The sequence below is a fragment of the Podarcis filfolensis genome (genome assembly GCF_964270895.1).
Source record: "Podarcis filfolensis genome assembly, chromosome: 7".
Taxonomy (NCBI): domain Eukaryota; kingdom Metazoa; phylum Chordata; class Lepidosauria; order Squamata; family Lacertidae; genus Podarcis; species Podarcis filfolensis.
This window is the reverse complement of record NC_139603.1, coordinates 42,421,554-42,437,753: the sequence shown is the minus strand read 5'-3', so window position 1 is coordinate 42,437,753 and position 16,200 is coordinate 42,421,554. Positions and strand designations below refer to the sequence as shown.

The 16,200-nt window shown below is 39.4% G+C and overlaps 1 protein-coding gene across 1 annotated transcript in view; it reads left to right on the top strand.

Moving 5' to 3' along the window:
• Positions 1–16,200, top strand: part of GNAL (G protein subunit alpha L) — a 118,031-nt gene that overhangs the window by 65,110 nt on the left and 36,721 nt on the right. The window contains exon 5 of the mRNA XM_083622615.1: positions 14,502–14,599. Coding sequence (XP_083478741.1) covers positions 14,502–14,599 — 98 coding nt within the window. The remainder of the gene's footprint in view (positions 1–14,501; positions 14,600–16,200) is intronic.

Below are 16,200 nucleotides of genomic sequence, written 5' to 3'. Positions count from 1 at the left end.
GATACAAATGATGTGTGTAAATTTAAGAAAGCTAATTGCTTACATAGATTTAAATTTTATTCAGCAGCATGGTGGACTGGCTTGACCTGCACTGAATAAAAGGCATTTGTTATTAAGCCTTGGGATTTTGAAATGTACTTTCAGATCAACTCCCTATTCTGTTAATACTATATATAACTGGTGGAAATAGTTGAAATGTGTAGGAGAAATACAGTGTAGTAATAATTGAATCAATGCACTATTTCAGTCAGTCAGTCATTCCAGTTCTGCATTGCATTGGTATCTCCTGACAGATGCTACTGCATACCCAGTTTGAATGTTGGGTGTTAGTTTTGTTTTATCTTTGAAAGGTTTAGGCCTTCTTTCTTTTTTAAATATTTTGTCAGTATGTTTGTTTTCAAACAAATCACTACCTTACATATCTTAGAAATTTGCTTTCTTAGGATATTATGCTAATTATCAGATTCTTCCAACCAGTGCAAAATTTCCCACATCTGGATCACACAATACCCTGATTAAGAGCCAGTGTTTACTCAAAAAACACTATCTCTATTTTTTTAGGGTAGTTATGTTCCATTAACAATTGTTTTATTATTGTTTGGTGTGAGCAACCTTTTGCTAAGGCAAATATGTGGCAGGATATGCATGTTTTAATTGAAAAAGTAGTAATAAACCACATTTGGAGTCTGAATTTGGAGTCAGTGACCAGGATATCCTTTATTTGAAACTTTTTTCCTAGCTATTTGAAATCTTGTTTTTTAAAAAAAATCACAATGATAAAACAGAATGCCAATGTGAGGAATATTGAAAATAAATAGTTGGGAGTTTTCCAGCATGACTACCCAGCCTGCAAACTGGCAAGTTCAAATAGCAAACGTTTTGCTTCCCTTGAAAAATATGGCACAGACTTTGGAGTCAGACTAGAAATGGAAATGGGAAGAATGGATGCTATCCTCTTGTAAATGCATCCTGGGGGGGGGGGGCGGGAAACATTATGGCATCAAAAGTGGTTTGAATTCATAGATTATGTGCTTTGTTGCAGGAATGCCAGCTTGCTCTGCAACATAATTCCCTTCACACTCTTTTTACTGATTTATGTGATCTTCACATGGTTACAAGGGAGCGGAACTGCGCTGCTGGCCCCTTCCCTGATCTCCACACAGTAGATGTGGGTATTTGGAAGGGGAAAGGCTTTTCAAATCGACCTATGTGTGTATGGGTTTTCATCCAACAGACATCCACTCCAGACATGCGGATATTGGAGGGGGAGGGGTTCCGGAAATCGAATTATGTCAGGTGCAGCGTTAGAAACTAATCACCAAATGGCACCTTAAACATAGGTTACGGTCACCACAACGGAATGTCCAGGTGCCGTTTTTCCCCAGTGGGACTTATTGTTATTGTTCATTTCGTTTCTATACCACTTTATATTCAAAAAAAATAATCAAACAGTTGTTTACATTAAAACAGGAGCAGGCAACCTAAGGCCCATGGGCCACAAGCGGCCCACGGGGATCGTTTAACCGGCCCACAAGCTGCCCCCAAACCGAGCCACCCGCTCGGCGAGTCCCCACCCGCTGTGCTAAACTGGTGGGGTGTGGGGACTCACTTTCGCGGTGCTAAAAATAGTGTCTTCAATGCTCAGACGCCGAAAACCGTGTCTGCACAGACACAGATGCCGGAAATCGTGTCTGCGCAGGCACTGGAAATCGCGGCTGCACGCACGTGATCTGGCCCGCGGAGGGATCTCCGCTAGAGGAAACCGTCCCAGGCGAGGTAAATCTTGCCGACCCCTGCATTAAAACATCAAATAAAACACCATAATGACACTTTCTGAGTACCAGAGGAGCTTTGGGATTGGCCTCGAAAGCTTTAGTCACGAAAGAAAATAGATAAAATAACTTTGTCTAAGTATAGCCTAATGACTCTAAATGTTGATGATAAAAAAATGCTTTCTGAATTGTCTCAGCAGCAGAAGTTACTTTTTAATTGTTCTGTGTTTACATATCACTTTGGTTGGGAGAACCACCTTTCATTATTCTGCTGGCAGTGTACGCATTATTGTTTGCCAATACAAGTATCCATTAAAAAGCCTCAATGTGCTAAAAGAATTGTTGATGCTTTCTTGAGTTAAAAATGAATTATAAACAAAAATCATAAATCAGCTATGAGCAAATTAAGAATCTTGGTTTGGGATACTGTATTATTTTTACATTTGGTTTGAATACATGGAAAAAACCTATCATTAGCTGATTTATGCATGCCTGCAAGATCCTGGTTGCCACTTAAAATCGCTTCTGTGTATTTGAGTCTCTACACTGCTGCAGAAACATTTTGAATCAGCTTCCCATTTAGTTTGGTCAAATTGGTGGGAAGTATGCATGCCATTGTTGTGTTTCTGACTCTGAGGGCCTTATGTTGCAAATCCTTGTGAATAAGCAGATTGAATTGTACACATTCCACGAGTCCTAACTCCATGGAAGTTGTTTTTCGCAGCAATCATACCACCACTGGGCATCTTTGAATCAGTTCCATGTTGTGGTTGCTGTTTCAGTAGTACGTTTAGTTTAAAATCAGATGGGAGCTTTGATGTTTCAAAAAGTACAGTGTGAGAACAAATCACAAAGGCTTAAAAACATGAAGGTGATTTATTAAACAGAGCTATAAAATGCATACCAATACGACACCTTGTTGTGCTCTTTGCCTGAAACTACACTGCATACTTAGACATCTATAATCTAAATAGAGCATTAGATCAAGGATCAGTGAACAATCAGTTAATACCAAAATCATTGTATGTTTCTCTTGTCCCAGCATGCCTTCTGTTGTTGTATTATATTGTATTTACTACCTAAGAGAGAAGTATTGATTCAATGAGTTGAATTAGCACCTCTCAGCCTACTGGGGCATACAGGGTGAGGAGTTGGAGGGGCATCAGAACTCAAAGATGTTCCTGGTTACTACTTTAGAAGCTCAGTCATGTTGACAGTGCTGTTCATCTGAAAATCAAGTCAGTGATATCATTGAACTTCAAGATTATACATAGGATTTTATCTGAGGAGGAGTGACTAAGCCTTTCAGGCCAACCCTTTTTGGCATTATAGTGGGGGACTTATGGGAGCAGCCAGTAAAAAAAAAAGTTTTGAGAATTATTATTATTATTATTATTATTATTATTATTATTATTATTATTCGTTTTTAAAAATTAAATGGAAATAAATGATTGGGGGAACCCTTCAGCATCACAGCAGGGGACTTTCTTAAATGAAGTTCTGGGGGGCAGTTACAGACCACATGTTGTCCACCCACTGATATAAGGAGTATGTAATTAAATAAGTATAATCTGATTAATGATGTCCAGAATTAATTTTTAATAATGATAAAAGTAATATTTGTTTCAAATCAGAGAATATATCATATTGGACAAATATTATTAGTCACCAGTGGTAGAGACTATGGGTCTTTTTATGTCATTGTGTTTAATGCTTTATTTTCTGTAAACTATTGCCATTCAGGTTTGGGTGGATGCATAGCTGTCAACCTTCCCTTTTTTGCGGGAAATTCCCTTATTCCAGCGCCGTTTCCCACTGCTATCCTGGATTGTTAGATATCCCGTAGACTGTCCCTGGGACAGGTGAGGCTGCTGATCCCTTATTTTCAAATCTGAAAGTTGACAGCTATGGGTAGATGAGTAAGGTTTCATTTTGCCCAGGAATATCATAGTAGCATTAAGGTGCTTTAAAAAATAAATGGATTTTGTTTATATGAAGAAATATATGACAGAGATCTCCTATGTTATTTGGAAACTTATTGATGGATTAATTAATTGAGCAGCAGTCCTATGCTTCCTTATTTTGGAGTAAATTGTATGTATCCAGTGAAATTTACTGCAGAATAAGCAAGCATAAGATTGCTGCTCAAGAATGGCAGAATTGAGCTGTTTGTAACTAATTAGCAGTTAACGTAAGAATATGAGAGTACCACTTCCAAAATTAGAAGAAAGGGCAAAAATTTTAAATGTTAATTTGGTGACTCACATATGTTTATATATGGAAAAATATTCTAAATTGAGTCTTCCAACTCATTTTGAATATTCACATTTTTAAGAAATGCCATATTCTGCTTTTGTGTATAACTGAGTTTTCATCCAGCATGATGACAAATCAGATTGCATTTCCTAGAACACATAAGAAACTAAGAGCCTGATAGATATTTAAAAGGTGTGCTCACTCTGCATTTTGATAATATTCCCTCCAAAGTAAAATACAGAGAGAAAACCTAGAGTACTATAGTACAGTACCATTTAGTTTTCAGGTTCAATTCAAAATGCTGGTGTTTACCTATTAAGTCCTGAACAGCCGAGGCTCTGAATATCTTTGGGAGTTCCTCAGAACCCTTGAGACTCAGACTCCCACCCCATTATGATCTACCGGAGAAGCCTTTCATTAGGAATTGTGTAGCTGCAGGTCAGAAAAAGTCCTTTATGGTCCCAAAGGAATTATTGTCTTTACCAGTTATTAGAAATCACTGTAAAGGCTTTTCATTTAGGCAGGCTTTTGAAGACTGCTTTTGTAATATATTAAAACTTTTGTTGTTGTTGTTAAATTGCTTGAGCTATAATGTTTTTCATCTAGGACTGCAGCGTTTAGTTATGTAATGGCATACATTGATTAAAAAAAACCCTTTTGATTGTTGGTCAGTAAATTTTACGTATTATTTTTAATATAGGTATCTAGGTTTGAGGAGGGGTATGTTATTTGACCACTCAGTCTATGTTCTCTCCCTCCACTCTCTTTAATAAAAAGAAGGCACAACAGTTATCAATAACAGGTAGCAGCTCCAGAAATGTAACGCTGCCCAGAAAACACTTTGACTCCTCCTCATGGTTCACTTTCGAGCCAAACACTTTCGAGCACAATTCTCAACTTTGACACTGTAGAAACGATCCTGAAAGTATAGGTACTTGCAAAAAGTTTAGTGATTCTCTCCTCTCTCACACAGAGTATGCATGCTTCACAATCACATCAGTTGATTAAAACATAATTAATTAATTAATATTTTGTTGAGTACAGCAGTACCTCCGGTTGCACACGTGATCTGTTCCGGAGCTCCGGTCGGATCCCGAGGTGTGCATATCCGGAGGCACACGGCGCATGCACACGGCGCGTAGAGGACATCTGTGCATGCACACACAGCGAAACCCGGAAAAATACTTCCAGGTTTACCACGTTCGCATCCTGAAGGATACGCAACCAGAGGTGTGCGTATCCAGAGGTACCGCTGTATAAGCTCCAGTTTTTATTTTTTGTTGAGTATGAGTTCTAATTTCATTCCTGATCTTTACTGGGTATTTGTGATACACTGGTTGGTTGGTTGGTTGGTTGGTTGGTTTTTATCTTGGTAAAACACCTTTTTCTCCATTATGAAAAAATTAGCAACAAAATGTTTGTCAGTCCTAAACACACTTACTATGGACTAAGCCTCATTGGGCATAGCAGGACTTACTCCAGTGTATGTATACATAGGATTGCACTGTCTAGTAAATAATAGATGTGAAAAAGAACAATTATAGGAACTTGGGAAGCTGCCTTATACCATGTTAATCTTTTATCCATCTGGTGCCGCATAACCAGTGTTCACTGTCTCTGCTTCTCTAGGGTCTCTGGCAGACGTATTTGACCTAACCTGCTATATGATCCTTTAAATAAAAAAACCAGTTGCCAGGGATGTACCTTCTGCTCCCAAACCATTGAGCTATGGTGCCTCTAGATTGTGTACAGTGGTACCTTAGTTTCTGAACGGCTTAGTTGTCAAACAAATTGGCTCCTGAACACTGCGAACCCGGAAGTACCGTATTTTTCCGCGTATAGGGCGACCCCTATTTTGGGGGACTCCAAATTGAGGAAATGGGGGGAGATTGCCCAGAGTTGTTAAGCTTGGGGGGCGGATTGCTAACAGTTGCTCACACGCCTGACCACCGCTGCCAATTGAATGCATCAACAAAGCCACCAATCATCTGCCCGCTCACTACCAGCAGCCACCGATTGCCTGCCCAATTGCCACAGCAGCCAACCACCAGCAAACCTTGCAGCAGCCACCAATCACACGCCCAAACAACGCTGACAATCTCCTGCTCGTGGCAGCCACCGACCGCCCATCCTACTCCTGCACTATCTGTGTATAAGACGACCCCCAATTTTTAGCATTTTTTAATAATAAAAAACCTCTTCTTATACACGGGAAAATACGGGAAGTGTTCCGGTTTGCAAACGTTTTCCAGAAGCTGAACATACGACACAGCTTCCGATTGAGTGCAGGAAACCTCCTGCAGCCAATTGGAAGCCGTGCCTTGGTTTCCGAACGGTTTTGGGAGTTGAACGGACTCCCGGAACGAATTAAGTTCAAGAACCAGGGTACTACTGTGTCTATGTTTGGTGATAAAGGGGGAGAAGCGTCTATGTCAGTTTCCCAGGCTTCTATTTTCAAGCTCACATTAATTTTGTCCCTTTCTAATAGGCTGGGTGTATTTGATTTCTTTTCTTTTCTTTTTTAAAAAGTCCAAAAACTGCATGCAGTTGAGTGTCCAGTGTAGATGGATTCTAAGCTGAAACATTTCCTGTTCCTAACATTTATCATATCTATTCTCGTTCTTTGTTACTGAAAAAATGTTTTGCATGAAATATTCATCTAGTTTATAAGAATAAAGTATTAAATGATGGCTAGTAATATTATCAAATGAACTTACTGGCTTCTGAAGAGCTATCTTCCTTAACAGTAATTAAGCAGTTACTGAAATCAAAAAGGTTTCAAATATAACTGAATTTCTGAATTGTTAATTTCTGCAGTGTTGTAACACTAAGCATCAGTGATACTTTATGTGCTTCAGGCTGCAAACCTATACATACTTTCCTGGGGAATAAGTCCCATTGAACTCAGTGAGACTTACATGAGAGTAATATATAGGATTGTAATGTAAAAGACGCTGAAAATGCTGTTCTTTCTTTGACTTGTAATAAAGATTATATGGGATTTTAATTAAACGAATGGAATTCATAAACTTTGTAAGAATTCTTGTTCTGACTGCCTAACTTTACTAACATTATTTGTGCACACAAAACTATTTACAAGACAGTAAGTTTTGGAGCTGGGAACTGATTAAAGCTTTGAGCTTATTAATTATGCTTAAATATTTAATTAATTTAAATTCCCATTTTCAGTATGTATCCTGGCTTGAACCCCAAGAACCACAATCAGTTTTCTTCCAGGATCTCCTACCACTCTTCCACTGCCATGCCCTCATCTCTCTCTCCTCCGCCCTCCAAGCAAGTCCAGAAGGTTGGGCAATCCTCCAGAACAGCATTTGGTGCAGCATGGGGAACAGATTGACTAGATTGGTTTGTCTGGTGGATATGAACCTTGCTTACAGAGCAGGAAGTAGGATGTGCTTGCCCTTTTCTATGCCTTGTCAAGGGAGGATGTAAAATTCACCATTGCAAACTTCATAAAATAATGTCAAAGACTGAAATGTGTAACAAAACCCCCCAATAACTTTACTTACCATTCTCCAAATTTTACTGTAGCTAACCTCAGAATAAGCACAGCTCTGGACTTCAATCCATTAACATTCCCTAGAATTCATGGACCTTCCCTCCATTCATCAATTTGGTTTCTACTGTTAGATAAATCGGCAGATGCTCCTTTAGGTGAAGGGTAAAGCTCAGTAGTGTATCATATGCAGGGCAGGCCTAGGTGCAGCCCTCAGGGTCTTTTTGGCAGCCCTCAACTTTCGATGCCCCCCCCCCCAGCCCTCACACTACTTTCCCAAAGCTGGATAAAGAGGTGCTGGACTTTGGGAAGGAGCTGTGAGGGTTCTGACAGGGTCCTAGGGTCCACCTTTCTCCTTCCCGAAGTCTTGTTAGCACTTTCCTAGCTTTGAGAAGGAGGCGGGAGGGCTAGGACCATGCCAGAGCCTTGAGCCTCCTTTCCAAAGCCTAGCGTGCATCAACTAGCTGGCATTCAAATGGCAGCACAAAGGCTTGAAGGGGGGATCAAATTTTGGCCTCACTTCCCTGCCCTACATGATAAGGCAGTGTTCAGCCAGTGGTTTCTGTGTCAAAATACTCTGTGGCCCATTTGGTATGAAAAGTTGGACCACTCTGCTCAATCGAAATGATCTCAAATGGAAAGAAATTAGAATTACCTCTTCCTTAGGTATTGGGCTAGTTGGACAATTGGTCTGAATGTACAGTTCCATTTCTCTTATGTATTACATTTCTAGGCTGTACTTCCTTTCAAGTTGCATACATTGGGTTGGCCCACTTTTCCTCACAACAATCCTTTTGATGTCAGTTATGGAGATGGGATTCCAGTATACACTTCCACTGCAGCACACTATAGCCTTTATTTGTTGCAGTAGACTGTGATGGCCAGAAACCAGCTTGGCAAAAATTAAAGCAAATTAATGGAGAATAGGTTTGTCCTTGAGCTATTGGACAGATAGATAAATGTACAGAGGCTGAACACCTCCAGTTACTACATGCTGGGGATAAACAAGGGATTACCATTAACATCATACCCTGCTTGTGAGCTGTCTACAGGCATTTATTTTATTGACTACAGATGGAATAGTAGATTAGGGAGACCTTTGGGCTGATCCAATGAAGCTGTTCTTAAGGACCTATTAGAAATAAACACAAATGGTTTACTTGAGTGCCATCACCAATGTGTATGATTTCACACAGTGTATCTATGTTTAAATTCTGTAATCTATAATTATATACTTTGGTAAATCCATCCACATGCTTAAAAAATAGGATGAAGTTGCAAATAAATCTGCTTGCTGAAAGAGGAATGTAAAAGGACATGAAAATGAGCCCCTGTTCACAGGCTTATGGAGTAACAAAGGAACAGTTGTGTGTTTTGTTTATGAAGGTGTATTACGTACAGAAATAATTTGTTTCATCAGACACTTGCAGTGGCATGGCATGGCAGTATTCTGCTAGGAGTTGATTACGTCATACCAGTCTCTTGGACCTACACAAATACATCCTGAGGAGGAAAGAGAGAACACTGTTTACTGACTCTCCAGGCTAATTTTGATACATCAAATCACTTTTCTTAGAAGCTCATAGTACAATTCATCAAGTTGTTGATGTGATGAGATGTGATAGAAACAAAATGACCTTGCAAAGAATATGTAGAATATTTAGAAAATTAGGGAAAGGGCTACTTCTGTCAGTAGTGATAGCTTTCACTAATTAGCAAGGGTAATTGCATGATTATTGCACACCTAGAAATTATTCTAGAAAAAGGCCTGCTGGGGGTAGAGATAATCTTCTCCCAAGGGTTGCCCTCTTAATTAAGTGTACACTAAAGCAGGTGTACACAGAGACTTTGAACATCATGTTAAGCAGGTCCCTTGGCTTCCAACTTGGCTATTCCTAAATGAGTTTTAATGAGTGTTATGTCTCAGGTTGTGTGCTAATGAAGCTTTTGTTGTAAGTTGCGCTGAAAAATTAAGGGAGAGAGATTTATTTGCATATTACAACCCTCTTTGTTTGTCTTTGTTGCTAGCTCAGTAGATGGGACAGTAAGCTGCTGTGTCTCCATAGCAAAATACTGTAAACTCCTTTGAACAAACCTGTACATGCAGCATTGAAAGGTGGCTGTGTTGAAGCCATAGGGGACATTTCCTGTCTTCTAAACAAAAGCATGATTATCATGGGAATCTGCTTGTTTGTTTGAAATATGAGTGTGTGGATATTTATTTTAGATTGTGTTTAATGCTGTGAAATATTTTAAAAGAGCAAAACATCCAAATCAAATATGACAAGGGATGCAGCAAATAGACTCTGAACTACGCATTTAGCATTGACATTTGATTATATTAAGCGTTCTTCTTAGGAGAATGGCTATGGAGGAATTATGCCCTGTTCATCCATGGTCTGTTTGTCACTTTAATTTGGAAGAAAAACATGTAAGACCTATTTTCAGGTGCCTGTTTTCTGTGATGTAGGTGCCAGCAACCTGCCATAATGTATTTACCATGTCACTCAACTCAGTTGATGTTGTTGTCACATGTAGGGGGCAATCCAATGGCAAGATGAACCAGGTTGAACATCTTAGGATGCAGCAGATCTCTAGCTCAGTCAGCTGATTCCTGGCTTCCCAACCCTGGCACAGCCAATGATACACCAGCGTAACTTGCTAATCACAGATCAGTTGGCTGAGAAGAGTCCCCAAAAAGGCCATGGTGGGGGCAGGACCAGAGAGGGGAGACTTGGGCTGCATATGAAGCCTGTTCAGCTTAGTCACATGACCTAGCAACCTAGCATATTTTATAGGCTTGTTTTCCTTCTGCCAAGCTTAGGCAGAGCAGCAGTAGCAGTCCTACTGCTGAACAGGGTTTTGATCTAGTGTAACTTTATGCCAACTTAATTTGCATTGTATTGCTTTACACCAGCTTCTTGTGTATAGGATTGCTCCTTAACCTCTCTTAGGCTAAATCATGTCTATGTTAAAAATGTCAAGTGTTTGAGACAAATTATCACAGATTTTGAACTTTTTACCGTTCAGAAAAATTGCTATATTTTACCTCCATCTTTAACCTCTAGGTGAGCAAACAATTTTAACACAAGAACTTCCTAAACAAAAGTCCTTGTGCCAAGAATTATTCAAGACAGAGAGCATTCCTGTATGATCTCTTCTTTTTATGATAATCAGCAGGACCATCTTAAGCATATCCAGTGCCGTGGTGCAAAGCTCCCTCTGGTGGCTCCCCCCCCCTCTCCCAGAGTTGTCGACCTTTTTTTAGGGAGGATGGTGCTGCTGGAGGAGGCGGGCAGTGGCTGGAGGGCAGCTCCTCCAGCGGGAAAGAGGTGGAGGCTGGACGCGCCACCTCCTGGCTCAACTTGCCGCTTTGTGCTATGGTGGCCACGGCAGATGGAGACTCCGGGTGCGGCACTGCTTCAGCGCAGCATGGTGGAGGAGGGTGAGGGTGGCAAGCTGATGCCAGGGGAAGCTGTATCCAGCCTCTCCCTTTTCCCTGGCACCACTAGCCTCTATGGGTAAGACGCCCCTGATAATCAGTCATGGCTGCCCACCAGATTTCATCACAATCTTTAAAGATACACTCACTTTTAAAGTAAATGCATAGGTTAATGGACAAGTTTTCCTCCTTCAAAAAATAGGTTCTTGTAGGAATAGTGACTTTCTGAGCATTTACAGGTGTTGTCCAACTTCAATGCCACCAGCCCAGCCAGCCTGGTCAGTGATCAGGAATGACATTTAGAAATGATGATGATGATGATGATGTACTGTATGTGCAATTATTTGAATGTTGAATAAGTTTGTTCCTAATTATAAGAAGGGAAAGACAGTTTACTGTAAAATAATAAACAGTGCAGTGCCTTAATAAATCTCTGGGAAGAACTATACAGTACTCAGGACATAATTATTGCATACTCTTGTTGTACGCTGAGGATGTTTATGAGCAATACTAAAGCATCTGCTCTGAGCTGCAAAAAGTCTAAATTAGGAAATGTGAGAGTTTACCAAGTCCAGCATTTTTCAGAGTTATGACTAACATAGTAGGAGAGAGAAGACACAGTCCACATAGTTGAGGCGGATTGCTGCTTAAAGTTAAAATCAGTTCGCACACTTCTAAGAGGATGTCCTGTTGAACTGAGTGAAACGAGACTTCTAAGTAAAGTGGCTGTACTTTCAACCTTGTTGTTTATTAATGCAGCCACGTGAATCCTTTAACAAGTAGTTCTTCTATCCTAATGTCTGAGGTTTACCTATTGTCAAAAATAACACTGTTGAATGGGCATGTTTCCTGAACTGTCATTCTTTGTTCCAAGGGCAGGCTCCTTTTCATACTGAGCTGGAAAAAAGTGTGGCTTTTACTATATTGTGGGCCAGTTGGATCAGCCCTACCCATTGCTTTTCTGTTCGGACATTGTTCTTTTGTGATGGCCCTTGGCTAAACAAACTGATTAATTATACACTGGTAACTTTTCTGGGCTTAAAGCTCACAGCTCAAGCCCAACCTTTTATTTAGCTCAGCTCTTCCTAGGTGTTTAACCTATGTTCCCCATCCAGCATGGTCCTCCTAAAAAACGAAAACAATTATTTTTCCTTCTGAAACACTTGCCTACTCAACACTTCTCAACCTCCTGGTTCCCGCCCAGGACTCTACCCTTCCACCTTGTCTCTCACCCATGGCGCAAACAAACCCACAAATCACCTCCTCAGATCTCACAACAAAGAGAGTTAATGGAACCTGCTGACCATAGTCTCTCTAGGCTTGCTTTTATGGGCTTTTTGTAGTTGAAGAAAACATTAGCTATCTTATGTTCACTTGAGGAAAATCCACTTTTTAGAAGTACTTTTATCAATTTAAATTTCACCCTGTGGTGTGAGAGGACAGTCATAGTTAAAAAGAGAAAAAGCAGCCACAACAGTGTTTTTTAAAGGATTTTCCAAAGTGGTTTAGATTTCAGTCTGCTGCCTGATCATATACCAAAGGACTACTGATCAAACATGTTTGATTATGTTCAACACAGAATAAATCAAAACAAGAAAGCATTGTTAAAAGGGATGTGGTTTTAAAATGGTCCAGAGTTAGAGAATTTGCCTCCAGTCAGACACAAACGAACACCTAAGTCAGAATTTTAATAGTTTGAAATGTCTTTTGCTAACGTAGGTATGCAAGCATTTGAACCTTTCCAAGTGATGGTCTCCTCTTCTGAGTGTAATATTTTATTCTGTTTTTAAAATCAATAAATGTTTACTTTCTAGTGAATTGATTAATTTTCCATAGAATTCTGACACTTGGATAAACTAATATGAGCACATCCTTTCAAACCATTTTAGTTTTTTTTTTAAATCTAGCAATCTCTATGTGCACTGCATTTTTTCCCTTTTGTTTGAAGCAGGAAGTCATTTTGGAGCTGAAGGTAATGAAATTCTTGAGACCTGATCTAATGAGTAATATGTAAAAAGATTTTTTTCCTTACTAAAAACCTCACTAGTTGTCTCTCCCCCACCCCACCTTTCTTTTTCAAGAACCTGTTAACTTTAAAGTAACATCCCACCTTCTGCTAGGACCTATGTATGACTCAGGGTGAAGTTACATTTTAAATGGAAATTGTGATAGACAGCACCTATAATTACAGCAATTTTTTATCTGGCTGTTTGAACTGTCAAGCTAGTCATTGAGTGCATAAAGTACTAGAAACGGTACAGGAGGTTTATACATACATTAAATTAATCTTTCAGAGCAACTTGACTATTTAAAGCTGAAATATAGAATTCAGAAACATTTCCAAGACATTTCTAAAAAGAGAAGGGATAGAAGCAAACTTGTTCTTTCATATTTTATTTGTGTTGATTCACATGACCAACTTTATTTTATAATTGCGTATGTTTGAAGTTATTAACAGTATCGCGTATTAGCTGTCGTAAATAGTAATGTGAATGCAGTATTCATTCTCTTTATCATCACCTGATTGTGTGAATTAGCTCTTCAGAATGATGCATGTCATAATTTGCATATACAGAAAATATCCATGTTAGTCCAACTCAGAGTAGACCCATGACAAGCGTTCTTCTGAATAAAACCTAGTTGAATGCAACCAACGCTGATGATTCCGTTTTTTGGGAAACCCAGGGGGAATTTCTTTTTTGAAGGTGCCTTTACATAATAAAGAATCCAAAGTAAAAACTTAACCTGAGAGGAGGCTAGCTTTCAGATCTTACCCAAGCTCTTAAGTGATGTGCTTTATCTGTGAAGTACAGGCAACCCCTGATTTGCTCAGGGGTTGCATTCTGAGTCATTGCGTGCTTGCATGAAATCACATGCAATTGAAATACCCCGTCCTGCCCTGTTCTGCTTCCTCTCCTCTTCTGCCCTTTTAGTGACTTTTTCATGACGTTTCTGGGTCACTTCCAGGTTCAGCGCTGTGCGCATGTGCACACATATCAGTCTCACCTAAGACCGGGGGGGGTGTGTCCCTGTATTTGATGCCTCCCTCCATCCCATTTAAGTTTGAAAGCCCATCCAAAATGAGCAAGTGAAATGATATGTGTATCTTTTTCAGTCATAACATAAACAAGTCAAATAAATTAAAACAGTATACAATTTTTTAAAACCACAAAGAGGTGTCACATTAAAGATTTGATTTTGCTGCAAAACATATGCATGGCTACGCTCCAAAGGTTGTTGTCCTTTACAAAAAAATTAAATTCTGAAGTTGAGATACGGCTCAGTTCTTTTAGGCAGAGAACATAGTATCCTGCTTGCAGTTTACCAGTATTGTAACTTCTTCCATTTTTGAAAGGGTGCAACAACAAAATATTTGGGAGGAAAACAGTATGTTGGGGAGCTTACTGGACTCCTTAATAAGAGTTTAGTTGATTATTTATCTTTCTATATAAATATGAGTCATATTTCAAATATTTCATCAAAATTAATATGTTATCACATTTCCAATTTTCAGGAATTCTTTGAACACGCAAAAAAGCTCTGGGACGACGAAGGAGTAAAGGCATGCTTCGAGAGATCAAATGAATACCAGTTGATTGATTGTGCACAATAGTAAGTGCTTCTTACAGAACAATGTACTTGTGTAAGCCTGAAAACCAGCATTCTAAATTTATGATTGGAGGCCAGTGGAAACTTACAGAAAGCATTTTTGTTTTGCTTTGTGTTTGAGGGAGGTGTTTTTTTCACAGGAAAGGGAATGTTCCTCATACACTACACCTGATTTATTATGGCCATGTCTCCTCTCTCAAACCTCACTTACAGTGACTGCTCCTCTCACTCAGTCCACCAACTATATAATCTACTCCATGTTTTAGTTATACAGTATCCCCATTCCAAAGTAAATATCAGCTTATCTAATACATAACATTTGGTGGGGTGCAAGTTGTTACAAAACTTACCGTTCTTTTAAAATCAATATTATAATGAAATACACACACACTTTAAAGACTTAGAGCCTGATCCTGCCAAAGTTGACTACTTTTCACTCCTACTTATTTCAATAGCTGAGAGTGATGCACATACTTGGAACTCCCCAGCTGTAAACTGTGGAACTTAAATGTGGTTAATTTGGACTGGAACATAACTATGCGTAAGGAACCAAGTTGATCGTTTCTCCCTCTGCTAATCAATACTAATTTATTATATTGGTTTGATGGGGCATTTTGGTGCTTGTTTTCATTTATGTGATATGTATCCATTTGGGGGGGGGATGCGGGTGGTGCTGTGGTCTAAACCACAAAGCCTAGGGCTTGCCGATCAGAAGGTTGGTGGTTCAAATCCCCGCAATGGGGTGAGCTCCCGTTGCTCGGTCTCTGCTCCTGCCAACCTAGCAGTTCGAAAGCACATCAAAGTACAAGTAGATAAATAGGTACCGCTCCAGCAGGAAGGTAAACGGTGTTTCAGTGCGCTGCTCTGGTTCGCCAGAAGTGGCTTTGTCATGCTGGCCACATGACTCGGAAGCTGTGCGCCGGCTCCCTCGGCCAATAAAGCGAGATGAGCACTGCAACCCCAGAGTCGTCTGCGACTGGACCTAACAGTCAGGGGTCCCTTTACCTTTATCCATTTTTTCAATAATATCCTATTTTTAAGAGCTTGAATAAGAATAAAACTTGAGAATCAGCTTTTTCCTTTCAGCTCATCTGAATTTTGTTTAAGTAAGAGTCAGGTTAGTATATAATAGAGGATTTATGATAAATGGAAAAAACTTGGAACTAGGCAGGATATTTCACTTGGTTATGTGTGCTTTTAGGTATATCTTTGACAAAAACTTGACACGTTTTTCCCTCTAACTAAAACAGTTATTCTATTCGCTTATACTGAACACTGGAAAAATGATATCATGCCAGAAAGACAGTATTTTGAAATATAAATACTGTAATAAGACATGGTCCACAAAAAACTAGCATATAATTACCATCTATAATTTTGGGGGAAGTGTTGGGTTTTATTTGGGGATGGAGTTGAAGTGGTAAATTTTGATCTGTTTTGGAAGATAGGTGAGGTACTCTATAAACACATAAATAATTCTCTATGAGGAAATGATTATACATTTAAAGAAGGGGTACAAAGAAAGTAGTTTGGGATCTACTTGCAGATCTCTTGGTGATTTGTAATAGATTTAGAAGATCAAGATTTTTGATTCCCGGTTATTT